The sequence below is a fragment of the Buteo buteo genome, chromosome 7, assembly GCF_964188355.1.
Source record: "Buteo buteo chromosome 7, bButBut1.hap1.1, whole genome shotgun sequence".
NCBI lineage: Eukaryota > Metazoa > Chordata > Aves > Accipitriformes > Accipitridae > Buteo > Buteo buteo.
In genome coordinates, this window is record NC_134177.1 from 46,375,388 (window position 1) to 46,386,964 (window position 11,577).

General features: G+C 40.1%; 1 protein-coding gene across 1 annotated transcript; it reads left to right on the forward strand.

Moving 5' to 3' along the window:
* The first annotated feature begins 1,672 nt into the window (after positions 1–1,672).
* Positions 1,673–11,230, forward strand: WSB1 (WD repeat and SOCS box containing 1). Its single transcript, XM_075033048.1, has 9 exons — positions 1,673–1,844; positions 3,051–3,219; positions 4,033–4,301; positions 5,142–5,273; positions 5,697–5,797; positions 7,970–8,142; positions 8,529–8,642; positions 9,450–9,557; positions 10,098–11,230. Exons 1-9 carry the CDS (start codon positions 1,805–1,807, stop codon positions 10,255–10,257), a joined length of 1,266 nt encoding a protein of 421 aa, XP_074889149.1. The 5' UTR covers positions 1,673–1,804; the 3' UTR covers positions 10,258–11,230.
* The last annotated feature ends 347 nt before the right edge of the window (positions 11,231–11,577 follow it).

Below are 11,577 nucleotides of genomic sequence, written 5' to 3' on the forward strand. Positions count from 1 at the left end.
CAGGATTATGCTGCTAAGAAGTACGGTGTCAAATTAGTGCTACCATGTGCTAAAAGTGTTTGTACAAACCAGCGTTAATCCATGCTAGTGTCCAGACCACCAAAAATACTCAAACCTTCTTCCTGCTCCTTTCGTTGACATTGTCTCACTACATGATTTAAAAAATGCTTTGCTGGCCTTGCTTACATAAGGGTAGTTTCTGGGTGTTGCTACAGCTGAATAGCTAATCCATACAACTCTTTCAGTACATCTACCAGCTAGGACACTACTTTGGAATGAAATCATAATTATCTGCAGTTAATTATCCTGCTATGTGCTTTTCTGAAGTCCAAAGAGAGAGCAAGGAAGAGTCACCTAGTCCAGACGAGGGGCAGAAATTAGATATGCAAAAGGAGAAGGAAAGAGGAAAAGGGAGGGAAGGAGACAGGGGAATACACAGGCATTAATACAAACTTGCACAGAGAATGAGGTGTCCTCAGGGTCTCTTTCTTCAAGTTGTTTATGGACAACTCCATTAACTTTAACAGTAAATTCAAAACTTTATCATAAACCAGGTCTTGCTGGATTTAGATGCTGAAATATACACGTTTAGAAAGAAATATCAAACAGTAGGAAACTCCCAAGAGTTTTCAAGCCCCTGGTTAGGGAAGATGAAATCAACTGCACACGTCACTGTCCTACACACATTCTGCAACAGAGTCATATAAGCGTTCACATATTTTTTGGTTTACGTGTTGCCTTGTAGTCCCATGGTCAAACAGACATCAAGGATGTCACAACCTGGCTTAAAAGATAATCCAACTCACTGCGACAGGAATGTTAACTGCTGCTGGTTGGGCATTTAAGCAACATAAGAACATTTCTTATCCCATTTAAGGACTCTCCAGTTTATCAACACAACCTCATCAGTACATGCACACAACAGCAGCTATAAAAAGCCTTTTGACTGCAATACTGGGGGAGTCACCATGGTTCTTCTCTGTACTCTGAACCCCCACGTTTTGAGGGAGCCTGGTCACTACAGATTTAGTCCCTTAGTAGAGTTAAAATGTGACACATCTTTTGGCATAGATGGGATTGGAAGACGTTGGTAGAATGGCCTGTGACTGTAAGACCCTGCCAGGATGGCACTGCAGCCCAGGTCTTGCTACCGCGTTGCCGTGTCCCGTTTTCCCCCAGACACAAAAGGAATGGGGTGTATTTTAAGCATGTCCCGGAGGCTATTCTACAGCAACGGCGGGGTTCCTATCAGACCGCGTGTTTTGACCGTTCCTGGGAACACAACGCTGGACTTTGCAGGATGGACGGAGCCAAGCTCCGTCGGGCAGGGAGAGAGAGCCAAAGCGATGCGGGAAGCCAGGGGGTGCCTGGCCAGCACGGGTGGAAAGGACGAGGCACCGGGGCCTCGCTGCCGGGCGTCGGTAACCAGAGGGCCGCCAGGGCCGTGAGGAGGCGTCCGGCTGCCAAACGGGATGCCGAGACCAAGGAACAGAAATCGAATTAGGGGTGAAAGCGCGGAAGGGCAGGCTAGGAGGAAGGGCAGGGTGAGAAGACCGGCTCCCTTGGCCGGCCGCCCCCGCCTCGCCCGGAGGCCCCGTCAGCCCGCGGGAGGAGCGAGGGAGGGCGGCGTCCCCCGGCCGCCCACCCCCGGGCAGCGGGGCGAGGCCAGGCCGCCGCCTCCCCGCCCCGCGCTACACCCCGCGCCGCCGCCGCCATTTTGTCCCAGTCCCTGCGTCTCCGGCGAGCGGCGGGCGTTCTCTCTCCGTTGCAGGTTCCCGAGCCGGTGGGAAGGGCGGCCCCGTAGATGGCCAGCTTTCCCCTGAGTGTTAACGAGAAGCTCATCGGTGAGGGGCGGCCGCTGCGGGGCGCGGGTGGGGTTAAACGCCGTCCGTGACCGGGGCTGGTTCCGCGTTCGGCCTTTCCGGGCGGCGGAGGTGGCTGCGGGAGACACCGGCTGTGCGGGCGGGGGGCGGCCGGGGCCGGGCGCACGGCCGCACCGCTGAGCAGGAGGCGAGAGTCTCCCGCTCTCGCCGGGGGGAGAAAACCGCCTCGGTGCCGCTGGGTTTTTATAGATCGGGATGGCTGTCGGTTACACAGCCCGTTTTAAAGTAACCGGAATGCATTATTCAAAGAGGCATCCTTCGGCTGAAGCCGCTTGCTTCCATTAATGGGCAAAGTCTTGTTAAATAGCATCTAGGCGACATCGTTCCTTTCACAGCCCTTTCTTCCCAGATGGAAAAAAGTAAGCGGGTGCTGCCCGGCTGAGAGCGCAGGGTCCCCGGGGCCGTTCCGCTCCGCCCCGGCGGGCTGCGGCGGTAGCGGCCGGGCCCGCTCACCACCCTCGCCTGACAGCGGGGCCGCTGCCCCGGACAGAATTAGTCCTGTCACATCCGCGTTCTGACGATCGGGGCGGTGGACGCCGTCGGGAAGGTCTGTCTGCAGCCCTGGACCTGCACCGCAGCCTGGGCTGCAGCAGGGAAGCGGGGTACACGCGGTTACATTGTAAAGCGGGGGGAAAGTCAGCTAATCTGGTGGCACAGTGCTAACTTGTTTCCTATGGTTGTTGGCTAACTTATTTTTTCTGAAGGAAGGGAAGATATTACAGTGTGCAAGTGTACTCACATTTTTTTCTTTAAAGGTAAAAACCAAACAAAATCATTACTGGGCGTCTTATTTGCTAAACAGTGAAGTATTAGGTCAAGTTGGAGCATAGTTCTGCTGTCTCTAGAGCTATAGTTACAATAACTGAAGTAATAGCTGGTTTCAGTAAATTTTTCATTTGAACTATGATTCTGATATCAAGATGTTATGTTGCTTACATGACGACCAGGGCATTTTAACACTAAGCTGTTTCTCTTTAGTGACTCTTTTGCAGCTGAGGCTTAGTCTTTTCACTGGTTATACAGTGACAATAAGACATCTTCCCCAATTACTTTAAATGTCATGAAATAAAACCAAAACAATTACCATATTGCCTGGCTCCCTTCTAACCATTTAAAATATGCTGGCTTTTTTAAAAAAATGGAATTTCCTCTTTGTTTTCTTTTTAGCACGATCACGCACTGTGGGAGAACTCTTAGCCCCAACTTCTCCTTTTGACAAGAAGTGTGGACGTGAAAACTGGACTGTTGCATTTGCTCCCGATGGATCATACTTTGCTTGGTCACAAGGGCATCGCATAGTGAAGCTCGTCCCCTGGTCTCAGTGCCTTAATAACTTGTAAGACAAACCATATGGCTTTTAATTCATCTGAAAAACTTAAGAATTTCAAAATAGGAGATAGCTTTTAATAGATTAAACCATATCTATTGGGCTTTTTAGGCTTTGACGTCTTTGGGAAAAACTAATTCTTTAAAGTAACAGCTGCTGTTTTATCTCTCCCTCTGTGGTCAGCAAGAGAAACAACTGTATTGCAATCTCACAAAGGCTATGGAGGAGTGATTTATTAATTGATTCAGATGCTCTAAAATAAGAGGAAGTTAGAATGAAAAGGAAATTTAAAGACTCGGGCAGATCTGGAATTTTAAATTTCCTATTAGAAAGCTATTTTGTTTTACCTTTTAGGAATTTACTCATTCTTATTAGAGTGCAAGTTAAGTTCCAAAAGGCACATTTTACTTTCACTTGCAGGTTGCATTTTAATGAAGTTAGTAATCAGCAGTTGCATTTTTATAGCAGGTTACATTTCCCCTCCTAGCAAATCCTGCCTCTCTATTTTTTTTTTTCCTCTTTCTGGTAGTGGGTTAATTGGTTCTCAGTATCTCTTCCCAGTATTTAACACATGTAAGTGAATTACAGGGAACTTCTTGCTCATTTAGCAGAAAGCCTTAGAAATTTTTGTAACTAATTTTTCTGTAAGTGCTTTAAAAATGTTGGTTTTCACAGTGGGTTAAGTTAATATGTTGCTCTCCACAGAGGTCAAAATGTGTACAAAAGTATTAGTATTATTTTGTGTTCTATACAATATAGTAGTTCTATTTATTTTTCAAGACACTTTATGCTGTTTTTTTGTCTTTTTTGTTTGTTTTGCAGCTTGTTGCACGGCACAAAGAATGTTGCAAATTCTATCAGTACAAGACTTCCGAGGCAGAATAGTGACAGTGGTCAGAAAAATAAGCCTTGTGAACATATAATAGACTGTGGTGATATCGTCTGGAGTCTTGCTTTTGGGTCTTCAGTGCCTGAGAAGCAAAGCCGCTGTGTCAATATAGAATGGCACCGTTTCAAATTTGGGCAAGACCAGCTTCTACTTGCAACAGGCTTGAACAATGGGCGCATCAAGATATGGGATGTATATACAGGTAGAGTATGTGAGAGGAAGTTGGCACTTCATTGTCACTTTATGCAGTAGTAACATTATTAATACGCAGAATGAATTGCTTACAGAATTTTAATTGGGAACTGAACCTTGAATACAAATTAAGTAATCTAAAACAAGCATGAACTCCTGCAGCCAGAAATATTCAAATACTGCTAGATGAAGGAACAGGCTCGGGTCATGCTTTGAGATGTAAGTGATGGAAGACGAAGCCTTGTTGCTGCGAAATGGTTAAGCATGTGATTGACTTCATGTATATTGGTTGTTTACTCTAAAATCTTCTGCTGGATTGTAGTTTTAATATACTTTCAAACAAAGGAAACTTTCAAAACATGAAGTTGCTCTCTGTTCTTGAGTATGGGGAAGGATTATGTTGATGAGGACCTCTTTTTTTTTTAGAAGTATGTAATTGTTCAAATGATAAGAGATAGTCTGAAATCAGGGAATCTCAGTTTAGCTGATAGCACAGCTGCTAGGTTGGGAGAGAACTTCTCAGCTTTAAAAAAATGAAACTAATGACTTGAGTAATTGTTGTTATCTTGTAAATTTAAGCTTAGAATAGATGCCTATCAAAAGACAAGTCTTGCCTTATTTCAGAGGCATACGGTTTTAGTGTATGGATTTACTAGCTTTTCAGGAAATTGCCTCTCGATACAGAAGAGCCTAAAAGGATACACGTGCTTCTTACTGTAGGGACCGTTTCTACAAAGAAAATCTGGCTTTACATGCTGTAATTTTGTATTCTGTATTTGTATCCATAAAGCATTTGATCTGAATGAAAGTACAGTCCTTCATTTTAAATTGTGGTGTTTTCATGTAACAGGAAAACTCCTCCTTAACCTGATGGACCATACAGAAGTTGTTAGAGATTTAACCTTTGCCCCAGATGGCAGCCTGATTTTAGTGTCTGCGTCCAGAGACAAAACACTGAGAGTGTGGGACCTGAAAGATGATGGTATGCATTTTAAGTTCATCTGCTGTAATACATAGGAGAAGTATCCACATACTCTCCTCTTGTATTGCTATAAAATCAGTTAGGTCAGGATTTCTTAAAAAAAAAAATAAATTGTTCTATTAGTCATTCACTCTGTATGCTCTCTTGAAATTCTTTATCTATACATACCCTAAAGGTATAAGCTGGTATTGGGTTAAGTTAAACGAGTGCATGAAGTGACCTTTTTGAATAGGCACGTAGGATTTAGAGGCTGCGTGCCAGAATTTTTATTTCTGTGTAGAATGACTCTGCAAATGTTTGGAAAAAATAGTATAAAACTTTGTAAAGGAAGAACTAATTTGGAAAAGCTTTTAGATTTGAATTTGTAACATTTAATCAGTTCTTACAGGAATGTTTTGTTTGTTTGTTTGTTTGTTTTTTTAGGAAATATGATGAAAGTGTTGAGAGGACATCAGAACTGGGTATACGGTTGTGCATTCTCTCCAGACTCTTCTATTCTCTGTTCTGTTGGAGCTAGTAAAGCAGTATGTGTCAGAGTTTCTTGTTCATTCAATCTACTGAATTGTGTGCATAATCATTTTAAATCTAAGTAACATTAAGCTTGTGCTCGGTGTCATGAACTTCTAATGTTTTATGATGATGTAAAAGTGCATGAAATTAAACTAGCAAATGGTGCTTTGAGACACTGATTTATGAATTGAACTTGCACTGCTTTTAGTTGAAGAAACTGTAAGCATTCTTTGAGAAATAGTTCTACACATCTGCACGTGTTCATAGTACAAAACCAAAGAAGACTAAAGCTTCCAGTCTTAAAAGATACTTAGATTAATGCATAAAACTATTTTGTTATTGATTTTTATCCTTTCTATTTCCTGCTCAATGGAAAGGACTTTTCAAAGTCTGAGCCAGTCATGGTATCTCCTGCTGAACAAAAATGTTTCTACATGTTTTCCAATACAAATGGCACTCGTGTCTAAAAGATCTAGAACGAAGAACAGCATACTGGTTTTGATTTCATCCGTGTTCTAATGCCCTGCTAGAGAACTGAAAGCAGTGCAGGTAAAGCACGTATGCCATAAGCTGCTTTTCTTGGCACTGAAGAATTAGGATAAAACAGAAAGGGGAATTCAGTCTAGTTACAGGGGCTTTGTAGGTAGTTTAATGAAGCCTAGTGATGCTGAGTAAAAAGCACAATTCAGTCATTGGATACCACTTTATATGGATGACTGTTCAAATGCGTTTTATACTTTAAATTACCAGTGCAGATTTGATAGAGAATAGTTGAGGTCTGGGTTTTGTTTTTTCTTTAAATAGAGCAGATGAGGATGTATACATTGATATCTTTAGGCTGTGTGTTTTCCATAAGCTTCTTGCTTTCCCTGTCACAGGTGGTGGCAGCAATATTGGTGTGATTGAGGTTAAGCTGGCACCACTCACAGGAGCACAATGGTGTTAGCTGGGCAGAAAGAGTGGCATCTCTGGCTACCAGGCTGGGGGCGAACTTTACCATAGGACGAAGTAACCTTGCATTCGACTGCAAGGTGTACTGTACGTACGCAGGTGCTGGTTGATGTCCACTTTCTGCTTTCTTTCTTTCTTTTTTTTTTTTTTTAATAATTTTCACAGCAGTGAAACACACTGACTCCTAAAACTTAGTTTCCAGTTTTATGGAATATTGGGGTCTCCTTGGAGAAATTGGTCAACATGTTTATAACTGATTGTAAACTGGTTGAGTTTTAGGAAGTATGTGAGGCGCTAAGGCTATGTTTGCTTTGGTCAAACATAAATTTATCCAAGATGCCAGTATTTAATCTGTGCAGTAAAACTGAGTCGGGAAAAATCAAGGACCCTAATGAACTTTTTTAGGGACATAACATCTTATGCTAAAGACTTACATTTTCTATAAAATTATGCTTCAGTACATAGATTGTTCCTATTAAATAATTCTGCACAGTCTTTATTTTGATTATATATAATGTACAACTGCACGTAAAATCCCAGAATACTATCATCTCTTATCAATTTTTATAATACAATATGCAATTAGCCGGGTAAATTGTAATATTAATGTTGTTTTTTACTGTTGACTTGATTTAAAATGCATAAATTCTTTCTAATAATGTGGTTAGACTTCCCTATTGTTTTGCCAAAGACATAACTTTTGGCTGTGAAAATTCTTTTTGCTTGCAGTATCTGTTTCTCTTCCTAGGCTGACGTTGGTGATCCAAGCCAATTGTAAACAAGTGATCTTAAACTCAAAGGGATGCCACTGGAGTAACAATATGTTAACCTTACATTTTCTGTCTGTATATTTCTTAAAATTTTGGTAGTTACTGAAAAGAGGGGACTGTAGAGTTTAACCCTATTTATTTCTGCATATTTTAATAAAATAGTTTTGTAATACATGAATTTCAGTAAGCTACATGGTTAAATTGTGTTGCCTTTATCTTATATTTTGGCTTATTTTGTTAATAACATTTAACAAACTTGAGTTAGAACTTGCATGTCTGCTTTAATTATTTTTAAAAAACTTGATTTTAATCTGAGTATGACACTGAGCATATTTCTTAATTGTAGTAATTCATAATGCCTGATTTTAATATAATCCTGAATAAGACTAGCAGCTATACTTAAAAAAAGTAAATGCTTCATTGCATCTCTGAGCAGAGCTATAACATTAGCTTATTTAATTGCAGGTTTTTCTCTGGGATATGGATAAATACTCCATGATACGGAAACTTGAAGGACATCACAATGATGTTGTAGCTTGTGAGTTTTCTCCTGATGGAGCTTTACTGGCTACTGCATCTTATGATACTCGAGTCTATGTCTGGGATCCACATATTGGAGTTATTCTTATGGAATTTGGGTAAGTAGTCAAATCTGGAAGCTTTCTCCTAGAGTGAAGATGACTGGGTTAATTAATGGGTTTGTGTATTTAACTCCTAATTAGACTTGGGAAAAATCTTAGCAGTGGCTGATGGAAATCCTGAAGTGGCAGAGCAGTGGAGATTATTCTTCTATCTGATAGAGAATTAAAGCACTGATATTGTAATGTGCACTAATTGAAGCATCTTCAGCAAAGCTGAAGTGTTCACTACTACAAAAGATACAGTAATTCAATCTCCACTCCTGATTTCATAGTTAAATATTCAATCCATTTTTAATTCCTCAGCTTTGCTGGTCATAGCTGAAGGAAACACTTCCATAGTTCTTAAACATTATGCCTTTAGCTACGTGTCTTTCTATCTCCAGGCATCTGTTTCCCCCTCCTACTCCAATATTTGCTGGAGGTGCAAATGACCGATGGGTCAGATCAGTATCTTTTAGTCACGATGGACTACATATCGCAAGCCTTGCTGATGATAAGTAAGTATGAGGAAAGGTTTGTTAGCCTCCTCTAATTCTTCCCATATGACATGAACTTTTAAATACTAAGTCAGCTTTTTTTTTTTTTAAACTGAGAAATGACTTCTAATGGTCTTGGTAAAAGTAGATGAGTTGTCTGGTATATGTTAATGTTCATTCTGAATGTAGAAATAATTAGTTGTGTACAGAGTGAATGATTTGAAGAACTTAAGCATGTAACGGCTGAAAACAGAAGAGGGGTTGTAAACAGTGTAAAATGTAAATGGAGTTAATAATGCAGGTAAGTCTTTTGTATAGTAGTAGATTCCACAGTAAAAAGAAGAGTATTCTGTGATCTCGTATTCAACTTCTGCTAACACTGCAAATAATATTTTGAAGAACTGTATTTTAAGAATATGAAGAATGCTTTCTCAAGATGACAGCAAGGGTATTAAACTATCTACAGGAGGGTTTTTGTTTTTTTAATTAAGACAAGCATTGTTGGGATTTCCTAGCACATATGACACTTAAGGGAGAGATTCTCTAAATCTATAGTTCAGGTTATTGCTTTCTGCAATTGAAGGCAATCTTTTATTTTAATTGGCACAGTTAAAACGGCTGAAGAAGTACAGATCAATGTATATATCAGGATTGAAGAAGTCATAGCATTTCAGGCCAAATCTGCAACACCTTGTATGCATATTAAAATCTTTATAAAAATTCCCTGAGCTCCACTTCAGACTAGTTTCTTATGCAGCATCAGAGAAAATATCAGTCAGAATTAAATGTCTACTCTGAGAACTTACTACTTTGTTCTTCCCTTTTCAGAATGGTAAGATTCTGGAGAATTGATGAAGAATACCCTGTACAAGTTGCACCTCTGAACAATGGGCTCTGCTGTACTTTTTCTACTGATGGCAGTGTTCTAGCTGCAGGGCAAGTATATACTTTTTTTTTTCTTCCTAAAATATTAAGGTAACACAAAAGGTTGAAAACAGTGGCTAAGTTTTCTAAAAATCTTCAGTTGTGACTTGCAACTTGATGCTTCTGACTTGGTTTTACTTCTGGTACTATTTGTTTAAACATGCCTGGAATAGCAGTAAAATCAAGAAGCTGATAAACTCATTTCTTATCTTTGAGAATAAATAAAGGACAGACCCACAAACATGCAGATTGGAAAAAGACCATTAGATAATCAAGGGCAGTTATTCTGTTTCAGGTGGTACCTTCAATAGCTGTTGGAAGATCTGCTCAGGCCTGTCACATAGATAATCAGCAAGTTGCTTATTGTGCTGCTATAGCTTAAAAGAATAACCGGCATCTAGTGTAAATGAGTCTGGAACAGCTAGAACTAAGCAACAGGAAGTCCAGAGCACGTTCCCCCTAACTAGCAATGTATGTGAGAATTTGTACTAAGATGAAATCATTCAGGTGGGATAATTCTGGTGGGGTTTTTTGTTCTCTTTTTTTGTGCAGGACACAGGATGGCAGCGTGTACTTCTGGGCAACGCCAAGACAAGTTTCCAGTCTCCAACATTTGTGTCGCATGGCAATTCGAAGAGTGATGCCCACCAGCCAAGTCAAGAACTTGCCTATCCCATCAAAAGTGGTGGAGTTCCTTTGTTACCAGATTTGAATTTTTAAAAAAAAAAAAAAAAAAGGCAGGTGGTCCAGCTGCTGAAACTGGCTAAACACTTTAAAGAATCCTCAAACTTTACAGCCTTTAAGCTTAAAACTCTACAGGTTTTCAAGAGCTATTTAAAGTGATAACCTAAATACTATTTTGTCAAAATGCCTGACAGTAAATTTTTAATATTTATGGAAAACACAGTAGAAGTATTCCTCGTGTTCTCAATTTTCTAAAATATAACTGTGAAAACATGTACATATATAGACATAAGCTGCTACATGTTATCAATGTACCTTTAAAAATTGCTTTTATGATTTTTAATGTGTATCATGTATATATTGCTTTGGTAGAGCCATCAGCTGCATCTGTGCTGTAAAGTGGAAGGATAGCTATTATTCTGGGACACTGAGTTAGAAAAAATATTGACTTAAGGAAGCTTAACTGCTCTGTATGTATGTATGTTGGTTGGAGTTCAGGAAACTGATCCACAGATAAGAATTCATGCTAGTTTATTTCATGAAGAGGTACAGCTTGGCTTTTTAGAGCAACGTGTGGTGAAGGGAAGTAGGTTAAGGTAAGGGTTGGAATATATCTAATGTAAACCCAGGAATGTTGCCTGTGCATCAGCTAAAGAAGGCCTTAAGTTCCATAGCAGCAAACCAGGTTAAATTCCAGTATTGGGCAGTGTTAAAGAAATATTTCCTTACATTTCTAAAAATCTAACTACTGTATTATTGCCTGATACTTTGTCTGTAATGAGAGAAGTTTACAGACTCGGTTTATTATTCTTTAACCCTATAATATCTCTTCGGGGGTGATTATTGGTTAATGGCCAAAGATAAGCAAAATACTTGGTTTTGCCTTCTGTTATTTATCTGTACCTGCAGATATAAAGAATGTATGCATTGCATAAAATGCCTGATTATATATATTTTTTTGTTGAATTTTTTTATTAAAAACTTGTATAAAAGTTTCCTGATATCACATCTGGCGACTGATTTATCCACACTACCTGCATGCAACAGTTCTGGTGGGAATGCAGGACTGTAGTTTTACTTTTCAGGACCACAGTATGCTAATCTTGGTGAAACTTACTGTGGGGAACTACAGCAAGAATCTTCAAACCTTTTATATGGTGAAGGTCAAAAGCGTGTGTGATGTAAGTGTTCCCCTGCTCTTGCATGGTGCAGAGTGTAGGAAATGGAGTTTTCACTGCAACATATCCATGGTGGCCACAGGCTGTAAAACTGCATGCACTGAACATGGCTCTTTGCTCCCTCACTCTTCAAGTGTACTGTTTTGCTAAGCCCCTTCTTTATCATACCA